Raw genomic sequence first — 16,827 nt, 5'->3', positions numbered from 1 at the left:
ATCTTCACGTCTACTCCTGCTCCCCCTCCGGCTCTCGATGGCGCCAGTTTACTCATTATTATGGACACCTGTCACCATCTTTACTCGCACCTGCGCCTCATAACACTCACCTGGGCATCCATCACCTTCCTGATTACCTCCCCTATATATCTGTCACTTCCTCTTGGTTCTTTCCTGAGGTGTTATTGAATCTGTTTCTGTTTTAATGTCTGTACGCTTTTCCTGTTTCTTATTTTGTACTATGTTTTATTTTTTATTAAATTTGTCCTCCCTTTACTTCCATCCACGTTACAGTTGTCCTCTGGCTGTGGGCTACAGACCCAGTCCACACTGTCTCCTCTTCCTCCCTGTGGAGACCAGTGCTTAGTAATAAACATAAACAGAATCCGGGTAGTCACGGTGACGCATAGCAGCACAGGGACTGTTAGAAAGGAGGCCGGGTCAGTCCTCTCTCTCTCTCTCTCTCTCTCTCTCTCTCTCTCTTCCCTCCCTTTCTCTTTATCTCTCTTCCGCTCTCCCTCACTGAGATCCACTGTGTCAGATTCATCCAGTGGATATACTGTCTAAGGGCAGAGGATAGGACTGAGAGCAGAGGATAGGACTGAGGGCAGAGGATAGGACTGAGGGCAGAGAATAGGACTGAGGGCAGAGGAAAGGACTGAGGAGAGGAGAAAGGATTCTGAGAGATCTGGTGAACGGTGAGTTCACAAAGCATGTCTTTTAACAGGAACAGAAGAGGTCAGTGAGCCAGTGGGATCGTCACTGATGTCTAACTACTTTTCTCAACACTCGTTAGTTACAACATCCTACTAATAGTTTTACTGGTCTTTCCCCTCTGAATCAGGATAGCCAACTCTGGGACAGCTTGTTTGTGAACACACGTGAACTATGGGAGAGAAACTAACGCTAATAGTCTGTGAATTGAAACTCTAGAATAGTTAACAGATATAAATGTCACGACTTCCGTCGGAGTCGGTCCTTCTCCTTGTTCGGGCGGCGTTCGGCGGTCGACGTCACCGTCTTTCTAGCCACCGTCGATCCACTTTTCATTTTCCATTTGTTCTGCCTTTATCTTATCGCACCTGGCTTCACTCAACCAATTAGTTGTTTATTATTTAACCCTCTGTTCCCCCATGTTGTGTTCGTGAGTGATTGTTTATTGTAATTCGGTCCATGTTTGTGGGCTATCATTGTTGCCTTGTATATTTGTATTTTTTGAGTAAAGTACTTTGATCACTCATATCTGCTATCCTGCGCCTGACTCCCTACACCAGCTACACACAGAACCGCCACATATAAACTAACTCTAGTAGAGTCTGTGAATTTAAACTCTAGAATAGTTAACAGATACAAACTAAGTCTAGGACAGTTTGTTCATGGACAGAGTCAGACATCATCTAAGGAGCATAGACTGTGTAGGAATGTGTCCTCTCCAAGCGTATCCTGCCCAGGCAGGGAGAGAGAGACAGATGGTTCCCCTGCCACGCCTGTCACGGTAACTGTCAATCCCAGGGCACTGCCTGGTGACACTGCAGTTAGTTTAACTTCTACGGAGAGACTGGCAGTGAAAACAGGAGTCCTCACATAATATGAATATTTCATATGAGTAGATATCAGTGATTCTCATTCACATAAATTGACACACGGAACAGAATAGATATCAGTGAATCTCAAAAGGTTGACAATGATTGTCGGGACCTACGTTTGAGTCGTGTGTAATACGTGACTAATTATTTTGGGGGTCACAGCTGAACATTAGGTCCTGCTTTGAAACGTTGACTTTTGTTTACTTGGTGGGAACACAAATAAACTAAAAAATACTTTTAAGATAGGTCAAAGAGCATAAAACAGTCTGTATTTCTAAACTTGCAGAGAAGGCTAAGGTTAGCTTTGCCTAGCTTTATCAAGCAGTGTCAATACCGTTAGTCTTCCTGAGGCATTATGAATAGCTTGTCCATTGGCTGGTTCTGCTACATGAAATGTTATGATAATGTACGCTGTAATGTAATCTATGGAATGCCAGTTGTCAGAGCCGAAGGCTCTCATGCATGCTTATACAAGCACAGGCTAGAGGGTGTCACAGCCAGGCTAGAAGGTGTCACAGCCAGGCTAGAAGGTGTCACAGCCAGGCTAGAAGGTGTCACAGCCAGACTAGAAGGTGTCACAGCCAGGCTAGAAGGTGTCACAGCCAGGCTAGAAGGTGTCACAGCCAGGCTAGAAGGTGTCACAGCCAGACTAGAAGGTGTCACAGCCAGGCTAGAAGGTGTCACAGCCAGGCTAGAAGGTGTCACAGCCAGGCTAGAAGGTGTCACAGCCAGGCTAGAAGGTGTCACAGCCAGAATAGAAGGTGTCACAGCCAGGCTAGAAGGTGTCACAGCCAGGCTAGGTGTCACAGCCAGACTAGAAGGTGTCACAGCCAGGCTAGAAGGTGTCACTGTTTTTGTGAATGCTTGAGTATGAGGATCTGAGTGAATGTGTGTGTTCCAAAGAATGAGACAGTTGTTGAGGCATATTGATGCAATAGCCCCCCCCTCCCCCATAACCCTTACCCCTCCCCCATAACCGTTACACCTTCCCCATAAACCTTACCCCTCTCCCCATAACCCTTACCCCTCTCCCCATAACCCTTACCCCTCCCCCCATAACCCTTACCCCTCCCCCATAACCCTTACCCTTACCCCTCCCCCATAACCCTTACCCATCCCCCCTCCCCCCTTACCCCTCCCCCATAACCCTTACCCCTCCCCCATAACCCTTACCCATCCCCCCTCCCCCCTTACCCCTCCCCCATAACCCTTACCCTTACCCCTCCCCCCATAACCCTTACCCCTCCCCCCGTAACCCTTACCCCTCCCCCCTTACCCCTCCCCCCTTACCCCTCCCCCCATAACCCTTAGGGTTGTGTATTAACCAAGTTAGTATGCCCTCCTTGATAACACAGGGTTGTGTATTAACCAAGTTAGTATGCCCTCCTTGGTAACACAGGGTTGTCTACTTGATCAGACGTTCCAGAGACAGAAAGTCACAACTAGCTAAGCTACAATATGTTATTAATATAGTTATAATGTGTTATTAACAGAGTTATAATACGTTATTAATATAGTTATAATGTGTTATTAACAGAGTTATAATACGTTATTAATATAGTTATAATGTGTTATTAACAGAGTTATAATATGTTATTAATATAGTTATAATGTGTTATTAATATAATTATAATATGTTATTAATATAGTTATAATGTGTTATTAATATAATTATAATATGTTATTAATATAGTTATAATGTGTTATTAATATAATTATAATATGTTATTAATATAGTTATAATGTGTTATTAATATAGTTATAATGTGTTATTAATATAGTTATAATATGTTATTAATATATTTATAATATGTTATTAACAGAGTTATAATATGTTATTAACAGAGTTATAATGTGTTATTAATATAGTTATAATGTGTTATTAACAGAGTTATAATGTGTTATTAATATAGTTATAATGTGTTATTAATATAGTTATAATATGTTATTAATATAGTTATAATGTGTTATTAATATAGTTATAATATGTTATTAATATAGTTATAATATGTTATTAATATAGTTATAATGTGTTATTAATATAGTTATAATATGTTATTAATATAGTTATAATATGTTATTAATATAGTTATAATATGTTATTAATATAGTTATAATGTGTTATTAATATAGTTATAATATGTTATTAATATAGTTATAATGTGTTATTAATATAGTTATAATATGTTATTAATATAGTTATAATATGTTATTAATAGAGTTATAATATGTTATTAATATAATTATAATATGTTATTAATATAGTTATAATATGTTATTAATAGAGTTATAATGTGTTATTAATATAGTTATAATATGTTATTAATATAATTATAATATGTTATTAATAGAGTTACTATTATTAGCCTCGTTATTGTTATGTAAATATATTGTGTTACTTTTGGATTTTATATATATATTTTTACCTTAGTTTATTTAGTAAATAGTAAATATTTAAGAATATTTATTGAACTGTATTGTTGGTTAAGGGCTTGTAAGTCAGCAATTTACGGTATGTTCTACACCTGCTGTAATCGGCGCTTATGAAAAATAACATTTGACTTGATGAATCACAACTTCTGTGACATTTGTCTTCATCTTCCTCCTCTTCATCACAGGCAATGGAGGATCAAGAGTCTGAGCTGCCGATGGACCCCGAAGTCTGTTTTGATCCGCTGTTCATCGATGAGGAAGACCAGTATGGGGATGAGGGTGATGAAGAGGAGACAGACGCTTCATTCCAGTCTCTCCTGGGAGTTACCAGTACAAACACACTCCTGACTGGCTCAGTCTCGGATACCTCCGTATCGGATACCTACAGAGAGACACACCTGGATGAGACACAAGCCCAGTTTAAAGACATGGACACCATGTTTAGGAGTTGTGTAGGAGAAACTACAGACTCTTTTGGGCTTCACCTGTCGACAACAGCCCACACTAACACACACCGTAGTGGGTTAGGACAGATCCGGCCTCACCGTAGTGGGTTAGGACAGATCCAGCCTCACCTTAGTGGGTTAGGACATATCCAGCCACACCGTAATGGGTTAGGACAGATCCAGCCTCACCTTAGTGGGTTAGGACATATCCAGCCACACCATAATGGGTTAGGACAGATCCAGCCTCACCTTAGTGGGTTAGGACATATCCAACCACACCTTAGTGGGTTGGGACAGATCCAGCCTCACCTTAGTGGGTTAGGACAGGACCAGCCACACCTTAGTGGGTTGGAACAGAACCAGCCACACCTTAGTGGGTTAGGACATATCCAGCCACACCATAATGGGTTAGGACAGATCCAGCCACACCATAATGGGTTAGGACAGATCCAACCACACCTTAGTGGGTTGGGACAGATCCAGCCTCACCTTAGTGGGTTAGGACAGGACCAGCCACACCTTAGTGGGTTGGAACAGAACCAGCCACACCTTAGTGGGTTAGGACAGATCCAGCCTCACCTTAGTGGGTTAGGACAGATCCAGCCACACCTTAGTGTGTTAGAACAGATCCAGCCACACCATAGTGGGTTAGGACAGATCCAGCCACACCATAGTGGGTTAGGACAGATCCAGCCACACCATAATGGGTTAGGACAGATCCAGCCACACCTTAGTGGGTTGGGACAGATCCAGCCTCACCTTAGTGGGTTGGGACAGATCCAGCCTCACCTTAGTGGGTTAGGACAGAACCAGCCACACCTTAGTGGGTTAGGACAGACCCAGTCTCACCTTAGTGGGTTAGGACAGATCCAGCCACACCATAGTGGGTTAGGACAGATCCAGCCACACCATAATGGGTTAGGACAGATCCAACCACACCTTAGTAGGTTAGGACACATCCAGCCTCACCTTAGTGGGTTAGGACAGAACCAGCCACACCTTAGTGGGTTAGGTCAGATCCAGCCTCACCTTAGTGGGTTAAGACAGATACAGCCTCACCTTAGTGGTTTAGGACAGATCCGGACACACCATAATGGGTTAGGACAGATCCAGCCACACCTGAGGGAGATGGATGACCTGTTGAAGAGATGTGAGGACATGACAGGTGTGTCCTTCAACTCCCGCCTGTCCACCAGGTACACAGATACTCACCTGACTGGACCAGCTCAGAACCAGAAGCAGTCAGACATACACCTGACTGGACCAGCTCAGAACCAGAACCAGTCAGACTCACACCTGACTGGGCCAGCTCAGAACCAGAACCAGTCAGACACACACCTGACTGGACCAGCTCAGAACCAGTCAGACATACACCTGACTGGACCAGCTCAGCACCAGAACCAGTCAGACACACACCTGACTGGGCCAGCTCAGAACCAGAACCAGTCAGACACACACCTGACTGGACCAGCTCAGAACCAGAACCAGTCAGACACACACCTGACTGGACCAGCTCAGAACCAGTCAGACATACACCTGACTGGACCAGCTCAGCACCAGAACCAGTCAGACACACACCTGACTGGGCCAGCTCAGAACCAGAACCAGTCAGACACACACCTGACTGGACCAGCTCAGAACCAGAACCAGTCAGACACACACCTGACTGGACCAGCTCAGCACCAGAACCAGTCAGACATACACCTGACTGGACCAGCTCAGAACCAGAACCAGTCAGACACACACCTGACTGGGCCAGCCCAGAACCAGTCAGACACACACCTGACTGGACCAGCTCAGAACCAGAACCAGTCAGATATACAGAAGATGGATGCTATGATGGGGAGCTGTGGTGGTAATGACTGTCACACAGGTGCTTCCATCCTGACCTACACAGACACACACATGGAGGAGTCTAGGAACCAGTGCCAAAGTCACCCGAAGGAGGTGGAATCCATTTTGGATCAGAGTGGAGCCACAGGAGCCGCTGTCCAGCCTCAGTTGCCTCCTCTTACCTCTCCAGGCACTCAGCTGAGTGGCACTATGGCTGAGTATCAGACAGAGCTAATGGCGATGCTGGCCATGTTAGAAAACTGTACGGAGGAAGCAGGGATTACCTTTGACCCTTTAGAGTGGATTTACCCCAGTTTACCAAAAGGATTTTGCCAACACAACCCCAACATGAATAAGGTACCACAAGACAGACACATGGACAGAGGACTAGCAACACAAGGGCACATGGAGAGAGGACACAAGAACACATGGAGAGAGGAGAGAGGACTAGCAACACAAAGACTCATGGAGTCTGTGGGGAATACCAAGACTGAAGGACTAGAGTCTGGGAGAGGTGTGGATCTGAAGCCATATTTGGACAGTAACTTTGGCCAATTTGAGCCCCCAAGCTATCAAGCTATCTCGACAAAAAGACATTCAGATGAGTTAGGAGACTGTGGAGAGACACACACAAGAGGACCCATGTCCATGGTGTGTGAAGAGGACACAGATGGGGACACAGAGGGGAACATGAGGGGAGGTCAACAACTAGAGACAGAGGTGGGAGGGGTGGAGTTGAGGGGAGGGGTGGAGTTGAGGGGAGGTCAACAACTAGAGACAGAGTTGGGAGGGGTGGAGTTGAGGGGAGGTCAACAACTAGAGATAGAGGTGGGAGGGGTGGAGTTGAGAGGAGGGGTGGAGTTAAGGGGAGGTGTGGAGTTGAGGGGAGATCAACAACTAGAGACAGAGGTGGGAGGGGTGGAGTTGAGGGGAGGGGTGGAGTTGAGGGGAGGTCAACAACTAGAGACAGAGTTGGGAGGGGTGGAGTTGAGAGGAGGGGTGGAGTTGATGGGAGGTCAACAACTAGAGACAGAGTTGGGAGGGGTGGAGTTGAAGGGAGGGGTGGAGTTGAGGGGAGATCAACAACTAGAGACAGAGGTGGGAGGGGTGGAGTTGAGGGGAGGTCAACAACTAGAGACAGAGGTGGGAGGGGTGGAGTTGAGGGGAGGGGTGGAGTTGAGCGGAGGACGACAACCAGAGACAGAGTTGGGAGGGATGGAGTTGAGGGGAGGTCAACAACTAGAGACAGAGGTGGGAGGGGTGGAGTTGAGGGGAGGGGTGGAGTTGAGCGGAGGACGACAACCAGAGACAGAGTTGGGAGGGGTGGAGTTGAGGGGAGGTCAACAACTAGAGACAGCGTTGGGAGGGGTGGAGTTGAGGGGTTCCGTGCAGGAGTTGGGTACTGTGCTGGAGGGGTGTATCGAGGAGGTGGGGAGAATGGAGAAGAGACGGGATGAACTGATGGGAGAGCTGCAGGCACTAAGGGAGGAGAAGACGGGGACAGAGGAAGGGAGAGAAGGAGGGCAGGCGGCACAGTTAAACCAGGTGCTGAATATTGAGGCCGATGGGATGAGGGAGGCGCGGATGAGGGAGTGGCAGTCTTTGAGGGCTGAGAGAAGTGTGGAGGAGAGGAGGCTGTCCAGTGTGCGTCTGGAGAGGCAGGGTCTTCAGGAGGAGATGAGGAGGCTGAAGAGGAGGCTGTTCTCTGTCGCCAGGGAGTGTGCTCACAACCAGGTCATCCTGGTAACCCAGCAGCGTGAGGTGGCCCAGCTCAACAAGGAACAGGTAGGGACAAGAGTGTTCTTCTGACCATTCCAGAACCTTATGAGCATTCATGAAACTTCTGGGTGTTCCAGCACCTTCTGAGCGTTAGACAACCTTCTGAATGTTCCAAAACCTTATGTGCATTCTAGAACCTTCTGAGCGTTCTATATAATTCCGGGCGGTTTGGATCTATATGAGTGTTCTGGAACATTCTAAATATTCCAGAATAGAGTGTTCCAGAACCGTCAGAGAATTCTGGAACCTTGGTGTTTCAGAACCACCTGTGTTCGAGAACAACTGCGGCTTCATCAGAGCTCAGAGAAGGCAATGCAGGTTCTTTTGAGTTTCTCTCATGTCCCTCTCCCCCCCCCTCTCTCCTTCCGTCTGTCTCTCTCCCTCTGTCTCTCTCTTCCCCAGATGGAACTCGACACACTGATCATCCAGCTGACTGAGGAGGTGTCTCAACTCCGCTCCACCCACCAGACCCAGCTCTCCACCTTTCAGTCCCAGCTCCAGACACCCAGGCAGACACCCATCCCCATAGAGGAGCTGACCCAGAGCAAGAGGACCGCGTGTGGGGACATACAGCAGTACCTGCAGGGAGGGCTCAAAGCCCTGGAGGAAAGGTATTCTGTCTCAACATTGCCAGGCGTTATCATAAGTCAGAGGTGATCTCTAGTCAAGCACTAGGATTGACACAACAGTTATGATGTATGCAATTATCATGATTGATACTATAATCATGACTTATTTATCATGATAACCAACTTCATTAAATCAAATCAAAGTTTATTGGTCACGTACACATATTTGCAGATGTTATGGCAGGTGCAACGAAATGCATTATCCTCTCTCCTCCTCCTCCAGGTATGAGCCAATGCTGCTGGCCCTGTTGAAGCGGAAGGAGAGGACGTCAGAGGCCCAGGTGAAGGCCAGGCAGCAGGCCCAGGAGCTGAGGTCCCGCCGAGGGCCCATGAGGGAGGAGGGACAGAGGCTGGGGCTGCAGAGAGCCTGCCTGGAGGAGAGACTCATACTGATGGAGACCCACAGGAGAGAGGACGTGGAGCAGTACAGGGTACGGAGGGACGAAGGCGAGAGATGGAATAAGGTCCAGTAGACAGGGTTGGAATTACAAGGCTGTCCAGAAATGCTTCACACTCATAACAAATTCCTCCAACATACAGACATAGATTAAAAACAACAGCCTTTCAGTTCATTATAAACACTTATGTCAGGTTTATGAACACTCCTGTCGGGTTTATGAACACTCCTGTCAGGTTTATGAACACTCCTATCAGGTTTATGAACACTCCTATCAGGTTTATGAACACGCCTGTCAGGTTTATGAACACTCCTATCAGGTTTATGAACACTCCTGTCGGGTTTATGAACACTCCTATCAGGTTTATGAACACTCCTGTCAGGTTTATGAACACTTATGTCAGGTTTATGAACACTCCTATGGGTTTATGAACACTCCTGTCAGGTTTATGAAACGTTTCTGAATCCGTATTTAGTCCTTCGTCTCCCTCCCCACAGGAGACAGTGGACAGGCTGGAGGACACTAACAGAGAGCAGAAGACAAAGCTACAAATCCAGAAGAGGGAAACCAAGGAGATGGAGGAACTGAGAGACAGTCTTACTAAAGAACTCTACCTGTACAGGTGAGAAAATTAACCGTTTCACGCTCCTAACTCATATTAGCTTTTAGAATCAGTGAATTATAATGTAACTAGACACTAGCTTATAATTAAGGTTAACAAGGTTGTAAATATTGACTGTAATCTGGTGTTTTTTTTCTCTTTAGAGGTATTGTCGAAGACAATAACAAGAATGATGTAACCAGAGTGCAAGAGAAAACCACCGCGACAAATAGAAGTCTTGCAGTTTAGGTTACAAGAGACAAACAACATTTTCTCAGTTCATAGTCACTCGTTTCCAAAAATCATACCATCCTTACAAATGTACTTTTATACACCTTTCAGAAGGTTCCACTCAATTGTAAAAAAAAAAAAAAAAAAAAAAACAGGAAGTAGAAAACCAGGAAGTAGAAACCCAGGAAGTAGAACACCAGGAAAAAGCAAGGCCGTTTTGTACACTGGTAGCTGAAACCTGTGGGGAATTCCCATCAGGTTGGAAAGGGTGTCTAGAGAAAACAAGCTCTCCATCATTCTAATTCTATAGTTAAGACATGGTAAAACATCTGTAGAGAAGAAGGTTCTGGAACAGTCTGAAGATGTAATGCATTCTTTATAGTGCAACAAATAAAAGGTGTTCTTTTAAACTAAACTGTGTGTGTGATGAGTCAGAGCACAGGGATCTGTGTTCCCAAATGGCACCCTATTCCCTACATAGGGCCCTACTTTCGATTAGGGCCATAGGTCAAAAGTAGTGCACTGTGTAGGGATTAGGGTGCCATATGGGACAGATCCAGGGAGAGGGATGGTGTGCATATAAGGGCAACATGGTGGAATGTTTTTAAACGATGCTAATGGAGTGAGAGTGAGACCAGAGCTAGTGTACCAAATGGCACCCTATTCCCTATGTAGTGCACTACTTTTGACCAGGACCTATAGGGAATGGGGTGCCATTTTGGATGCAAAATGCCACCCTACCCTAGACTATACACATTAAAGCTATGACCAGTAAAAATCAGTTTGACATCACAGACAGACGGTTGGTTTTAAGTAAACATCTAAGAGGTAGGTTTAAAAATAGTCTCCTTTCTGTATTTAATAAGATTACAGTAGTCATTTGTATGTCTCCTGGTGTATGATTTCATAAGATGGATGGATTAACGGAGTGACTAAACATTTTCAAATGAATGACGTCAGGAAAAAGAGCAACTGCATTAGTATTAATCAGTCAGAGGGAGAGTGGTCTCGAAAGTTTCGCTTTAGGAGGTCTTGAAACAGTCTGGTTTTAGGTGGTCTTGAAACAGTCTGGCTTTAGGTGGTCTTGAAACAGTCTCGCTTTAGGTGTTCTTGAAACAGTCTGGCTTTAGGAGGTCTTGAAACAGTCTGGCTTTAGGAGGTCTTGAAACAGCCTCGCTTTAGGTGTTCTTGAAACAGTCTCGCTTTAGGAGGTCTTTAGTCTCGCTTTAGGAGGTCTTTAGTCTCGCTTTAGGAGGTCTTGAAACAGTCTCGCTTTAGGAGGTCTTGAAACAGTCTCGCTTTAGGAGGTCTTGAAACAGTCTCGCTTTAGGAGGTCTTGAAACAGTCTCGCTTTAGGAAGTCTTGAAACAGTCTCGCTTTAGGAGGTCTTGAAACAGTCTCGCTTTAGGTGTTCTTGAAACCGTCTCGCTTTAGGAGGTCTTGAAACAGTCTGGCTTTAGGAGGTCTTTAGTCTCGCTTTAGGAGGTCTTTAGTCTCGCTTTAGGAGGTCTTGAAACAGTCTCGCTTTAGGAGGTCTTGAAACAGTCTCGCTTTAGGAGGTCTTGAAACAGTCTCGCTTTAGGAGGTCTTGAAACCACGCTAATGAGACATTTCCCCCTGTGACTGAGCCTGTAGTATTACCAAAAAAATGCTCAGATTTTTCTGTTTCCACCTCCACGGACCGGCACTCGTGTCTCACTGGGCCACGGCTCTGGCTGGCTCGCTCTGAATTTAATTTACATGACAATGGCTAACTGAACACGAGTTAACACCTTCCCACAAAGCACCTGGTCTTGATGATGCAGAGGTTGTTTGTTCTGCTCACTCACAAGTCTTTTGGTGTCACACTCCTGATGGGAACATACTTCACCAAAAATTAAGACTATAGTTTACGTAACATAAACACTGGAAGTCTCAGGTGGAATTGACTCGTAAGTATTAGACAAAGAAAAAAGCATTATCAGCAGACTATCATCTACTAAAATGTAACAAAATGTACTATTAAATGTGAATATTTTCAGATTCAAAATACCATAGCTGTAATGTTTTTGTAACTCTTTGAATATGTTATGTGGTGAATGGTCTTGATTGAATAATCTTGTTTATTTGAGTGAATTGAGTGAATTAGAGTCAACAAGCTTAACGGGAAAAAAAACATTTTACCCATCATGATACTCATTCAAATGAACGACAAGTCAAAGCTGAATGGAAAAACATTTTATTCAGAAAGCAAAACTAAATAGAGGAGAGAGCAAGATGACAAGACATATACAATATGCAAAAACAGACATCACATCCACGTAGGACTAGCTAAACACTTCAACCAAACACGAAATGATAAAAAATACATATTTCCATATATATATATATATAATATCTGGCTTCATGGGCCTATTGAATGTAAATGTGACATTCTGCATAATGGTTGGTACAGACACTTGTTTAGTAGAGAGGATACCAACTTAGCTTTTTAACCACAGGCCTTGTTGTTAAAGAAGAAAAGAAGAAGAAGAAGTGATGGGACAGAGACTCACTCTATTGGCTGTACCCTATTCAATGGAAAAGGCCCTTCTAACAGAATTAGTAAAATGGGAGTTTATCGTATCGCCACGGGTGGGGGGCAATCGAGGGACTATTAAAAAAAATACTCTTTATTTTACAGTACAAAACCAGTTCTAGAAGAGAGATTTTTCTTAGACAATATATTACTATTTTACAATGTAGAGAGATAGAGCAAGCGCGGAGTTTGCTCCTGTAACACTTTCAACTTTTGAGTCAAGGGAAAAGTAGTTTCTGGCTACGTCCCAATTCTCTCACCTTCCGCACAAAGTATACACTTTGTTAAATTCCCTGTCACTGATTTGAAAGGAAATAAGTGGTATAAGAAATATGGTAGAACATTCCCATACCTCCACCAATCCAATCCTTTTAGATCTGTGAGAAGTAGTGAATGAGTGTATATTTCAGGTGAACGCGTACATTGTCGGTGGACAACCCCAAGAGAAATGGCTAGCAGCATTTTGTGCCACATGATATTGTTCAGAGTACAAAAGGAAGGTGGAGTATTTGGATTGGGAAAGGGGTGGAGTCACACCTGATTGGTTCACTCAGGCTGTGACTTCCTGGTCTCCTCCTGCCTCTGGACCCTCATCATTATAAATGTTCTCAGCCTGGAGGGAGAGACAGAGGTGGTGTGGCGGGAGTAAACCTGGGACACCGTGTGCATGTGTTGTGGTGAGACCGTGAATGTGTGTGCGTGTGTGTGTGTGTGTGTGTGTGTGTGTGTGTGTGTGTGTGTGTCTCACCATCTGCCAGACTTGCATGATGTTGTCCTCAGACACAGAGCAGATGACCCAGGGCTCGTTGGAGTTCCACGAGAAGTCAGAGATCTTGGCTGTGTGTCCTCCCCGGATGAACTAGGGAAGGTTTGGGAAACCTTTTAAATGGGCCGTGTTTACCTCACTATTGCTCCCTGGCCTAGCTGCTGCTCAACTCCTGATCAAACCAATCCTTTTCAAAATAACACGTTTTTCCATCAACTGAACTTAAAGCTTCGGAGGGTGCCATCACTGTAAACCTCACCAGCAGCTCAGGAGGGCCGTCCTCTGTATCCTCTGCGGACGGCTCCTCTCCTATTTTACTACAAAATAAAAACACAGCAATGAGTATAATAAGAAATAATAAGAAATTCCACAAATTAACTTTTAACAAGGCACACCTGTTAATTGAAATACATTCCAGGTGACTACCTCATGAAGCTGGTTGAGAGAATGCCAAGTGTGTGCAAAGCTGTCATCAAGGCAAAGGGTGGCCACTTTGAAGAATCTGTAATATATTTTGATTTAACACTTTGCTTACTAAATGATTCCATGGGTGTTATTTCACAGTTTTGATGTCTTCATTATTATTCTACAATGTAGAAAATAGTCAAAATAAAGAAAAACCCTTGAATGAGTAGGTGTGTCCAAACTTCAGACTGGTACTGTAATTCCACTATATGGAGTATTAGTGACAAAGCATCTCAATTTAAGACATTTTAAATTCAGCCTGTAACAACAAAATGTGGAAAAAAGTTAAGTGTGAATACTTCCTGCATCACTATTGTAGTGAGGCACGTTGAGTCGCCTGTCAGTACCACTGGACGCCAGGATGGTCTCGTTATGGGGCTGGACCTGCAGCAGACAAATCGGCGAGCTTAGATCAGACACAGGACCAATCACAGGGCTTATAGAGGACTAGACTAAACAAAGTCTTGTTAAACTGTGTCCTACCTGGAAGATCTCATCTTTGTGAGACTCAAAACGAGTGGAGTTTCAGTTTGAGGTTACGCAGGTCCCACAGAGCCACGGTCTGAGGAGAGACAACACAGGCATGTGATGACATACAGCCGTCGTTATGGTTACGTAACCCCTATGACATGTTATAACTGCTTAAGGAAATAAGCCTTTGGCCTTTGTTATTAATTAAATAAATTAGAATCAGAGTTTTATGTCGTTATTATAACAGTGTTGTGTAGCTCTGACAGTGTCATGAATACAAATACCAACTTTGTTTGCAGAGCCAGTGGATAAACGGACACACAGCTGTCATAACAGGTTATAGCATCGTGTAGCCCTTATGTAGCCTCATAGTCAGGGATTGGAAACAAAATTATTTACAATCGTTTCGTTCTGAACAGAACCATTCTTTCCTTCTATTCCATTGTTCTGACCGATGATGTAAAGTACTTAAGTAAAAAAATACTTTAAAGCACCACTTAAGTAGTTTTTTGGAGTATCTGTACTTGACTATTTGTATTTGACAACGTTTACTTTACTATAGCCCTAAAGAAAATAACCGGTCCCTTTTTAAAATAACAGCTTTGTTGTGGTAACAGTATAGATTACTTTTGTTTTCGGTTCTGTTCCCTTAATAACCAGTTCCATCCCTTGCATATAAGGATAGAGAGTGTTCAAGTAAAGTGTTACCAAAAACCAACCTTGTCTGCAGAGCCAGTGGCCAGGATAAATTCACTGTAGGGGTTGAAGGAGAGACAGTTGACCTACGCTGTGTGGGCGTCCACAGCATGGCTGGGCTTGGACGTGTTGTTGGAAGGAGTATCCCAGCTGAGAGAGACAGGGGTCAAAAGTTTAAACCCCTTCATCAACACTGAAGTGGAATTAACATCAATAAGGGATCATAGCCTTCACTTGGATTCACATTGTCAGTCTGTGTCATGGAAAGAGCAGGTGTTCTTAATGTTTTGTACACTCAGTGTATGACGTTAACTTTCTGTACAAGTGACATTTGAATAAAATAGGACATAACTAGCCAACTAAAAAACATAGTATTGCATAGTTTCGCTAGCTGCAGCAAGCTAGGTGGTGTAGGCTACTCTGACTCAACACGGGAGGCCCAGATCTATTTTCATGTCATCCAACCACAGCACTGCCTGGAGTTTGATAAACAGCATTGGCACTTGGATTGGAATCAGTGCTATGGTCAGGTGACATGAAAATAGAGACCGTGGTGGGTTTGGTGTTGAAAAACAAATGCAGAAAAGTAGCTTGTACATATGGTAAAATATGGTGGTGGATCGTTGATGTTAAATGGGGCTATTTTGTTTCCACTGGTCCTGTGACCCTTGTTAAGGTCAACAGCATCAGGAACTTTACCCAGTACCAGATCACTGTATCCAAAAACCTGGTTGTGTCTGCAAGGAGGCTGACACTTAGCTACAAGTGAATCGCCCAGCAAGACAATAACCCAACCACTAATCAACATCCACAAAGAAATGGTTAATTGACAACCCCCCCCCCCCCAAAAAAAAAAAAATATATATATATATCGACATTTGCAATGGCCATCTCAGTCTCCGGACTTGAACCCAATTGAAAACCTGTGGTTTAATTTGTATTTATTATGGACCTCCACAGATACTCTTCCTGGGGTCCAGCAACATTTAAAAAAAACATACATTCCGCAAGTGTGTTGGAATGTATCCGACCAGGCTTCCGTAAAAACGGTGGTGCAACACCCGGGGCATTAGCACGCTAGCATGCTAACGTTAGAATTAATCTGTAGCTAGCTGATTAACAAGCTTTTATCATCACTACATGAACAGTAACATAGCAACAAGATGACCATTACCTTCCTTATCGGACATTATAACGAATCCACGGAACAAACTAGGGAATCTTGATATTCGTCTGGCTACCTCAATGGGGAATATTAGCTAGTTGGCTAAAATGTCACAAAATGCACTTTCGCGCCAACACCGACAGGCAAAGAGGCGCTGGGCCACCAATCAGCAAGAGAGCTTGGTCTGACGTCATTTTCGTCCCCCAAAAAATGCGGAAGTTTCACATGGCCCTGATGGCCTGTCAGTTGAATTCTGTAGGCAGTTTACTAGATTACCCTATTTTTTTAGTGTTTCAAGATTGAATTGAAAATGGTGAAATGGTCTCCACTATGAAACAGGACCTTATTTAACTGATTCCGAAGCCGGATAAAGACCGTTCTCTCATTGACACTTGGAGACAAATTACGTTATTAAATATTGATTCAACATTACACGTTGATTGCTCTGGTCTATGCCAAAAATATTAAAGAAAGGAGTAGATAATATTATAAATTAGACTCAAATAGGATTTGTGAAGGGCTGTGACATAAACTCCAATATTTGTTTAGTGTCACGCCCTGACCATAGTTTGTTTTGTATGTTTTGTTTGGTCAGGGTGTGATCTGAGTGGGCATTCTATGTTGTATGTCTGGTTTGTATATTTCTATGTGTTTGGCCTGATATGGTTCTCAATCAGAGGCAGGTGTTTTGCGTTGTCTCTGATTGGGAACCATATTTAGGATATCCTGTTTTGTATTGTGGGTTGTGGGTTATTGTCTATGTTAGTTGTC

At 43.9% G+C, this 16,827-nt stretch overlaps 2 protein-coding genes and 1 long non-coding RNA gene across 7 annotated transcripts; 2 read left to right on the top strand and 1 right to left on the bottom strand.

Moving 5' to 3' along the window:
- The first annotated feature begins 504 nt into the window (after window positions 1-504).
- On the top strand, window positions 505-7,433 carry LOC129830510 (uncharacterized). Its single transcript, XM_055893084.1, has 3 exons — window positions 505-698; window positions 4,205-7,313; window positions 7,417-7,433. Exons 2-3 carry the CDS (start codon window positions 4,208-4,210, stop codon window positions 7,431-7,433), a joined length of 3,123 nt encoding a protein of 1,040 aa, XP_055749059.1. The 5' UTR covers window positions 505-698; window positions 4,205-4,207.
- Window positions 7,434-7,506: 73 nt separating this feature from the next.
- On the top strand, window positions 7,507-10,351 carry LOC129830669 (syncoilin-like). Its single transcript, XM_055893267.1, has 5 exons — window positions 7,507-8,083; window positions 8,480-8,688; window positions 8,930-9,137; window positions 9,602-9,726; window positions 9,870-10,351. Exons 1-5 carry the CDS (start codon window positions 7,514-7,516, stop codon window positions 9,952-9,954), a joined length of 1,197 nt encoding a protein of 398 aa, XP_055749242.1. The 5' UTR covers window positions 7,507-7,513; the 3' UTR covers window positions 9,955-10,351.
- A 1,814-nt stretch (window positions 10,352-12,165) lies between these two features.
- LOC129830532 (uncharacterized) lies at window positions 12,166-16,180 on the bottom strand. 5 transcript variants are annotated; one of them, XR_008755546.1, is made up of 6 exons: window positions 16,066-16,180; window positions 14,915-15,041; window positions 14,208-14,286; window positions 14,024-14,108; window positions 13,686-13,761; window positions 12,166-13,576 (listed from the first exon to the last, which is right to left on the bottom strand). It is a non-coding gene; the product is annotated as an uncharacterized LOC129830532 (long non-coding RNA). The 5 variants fall into 5 exon arrangements; XR_008755545.1 differs by having other exon boundaries at window positions 12,166-13,352; window positions 13,519-14,108; XR_008755543.1 differs by having other exon boundaries at window positions 13,686-14,108.
- Between the last annotated feature and the right edge of the window lie 647 nt (window positions 16,181-16,827).

This window comes from Salvelinus fontinalis, chromosome 32, assembly GCF_029448725.1.
Source record: "Salvelinus fontinalis isolate EN_2023a chromosome 32, ASM2944872v1, whole genome shotgun sequence".
Classification (NCBI taxonomy): domain Eukaryota; kingdom Metazoa; phylum Chordata; class Actinopteri; order Salmoniformes; family Salmonidae; genus Salvelinus; species Salvelinus fontinalis.
Note: the sequence above shows the minus strand (reverse complement) of the source record. Positions and strands in the feature narration are given on the sequence as shown.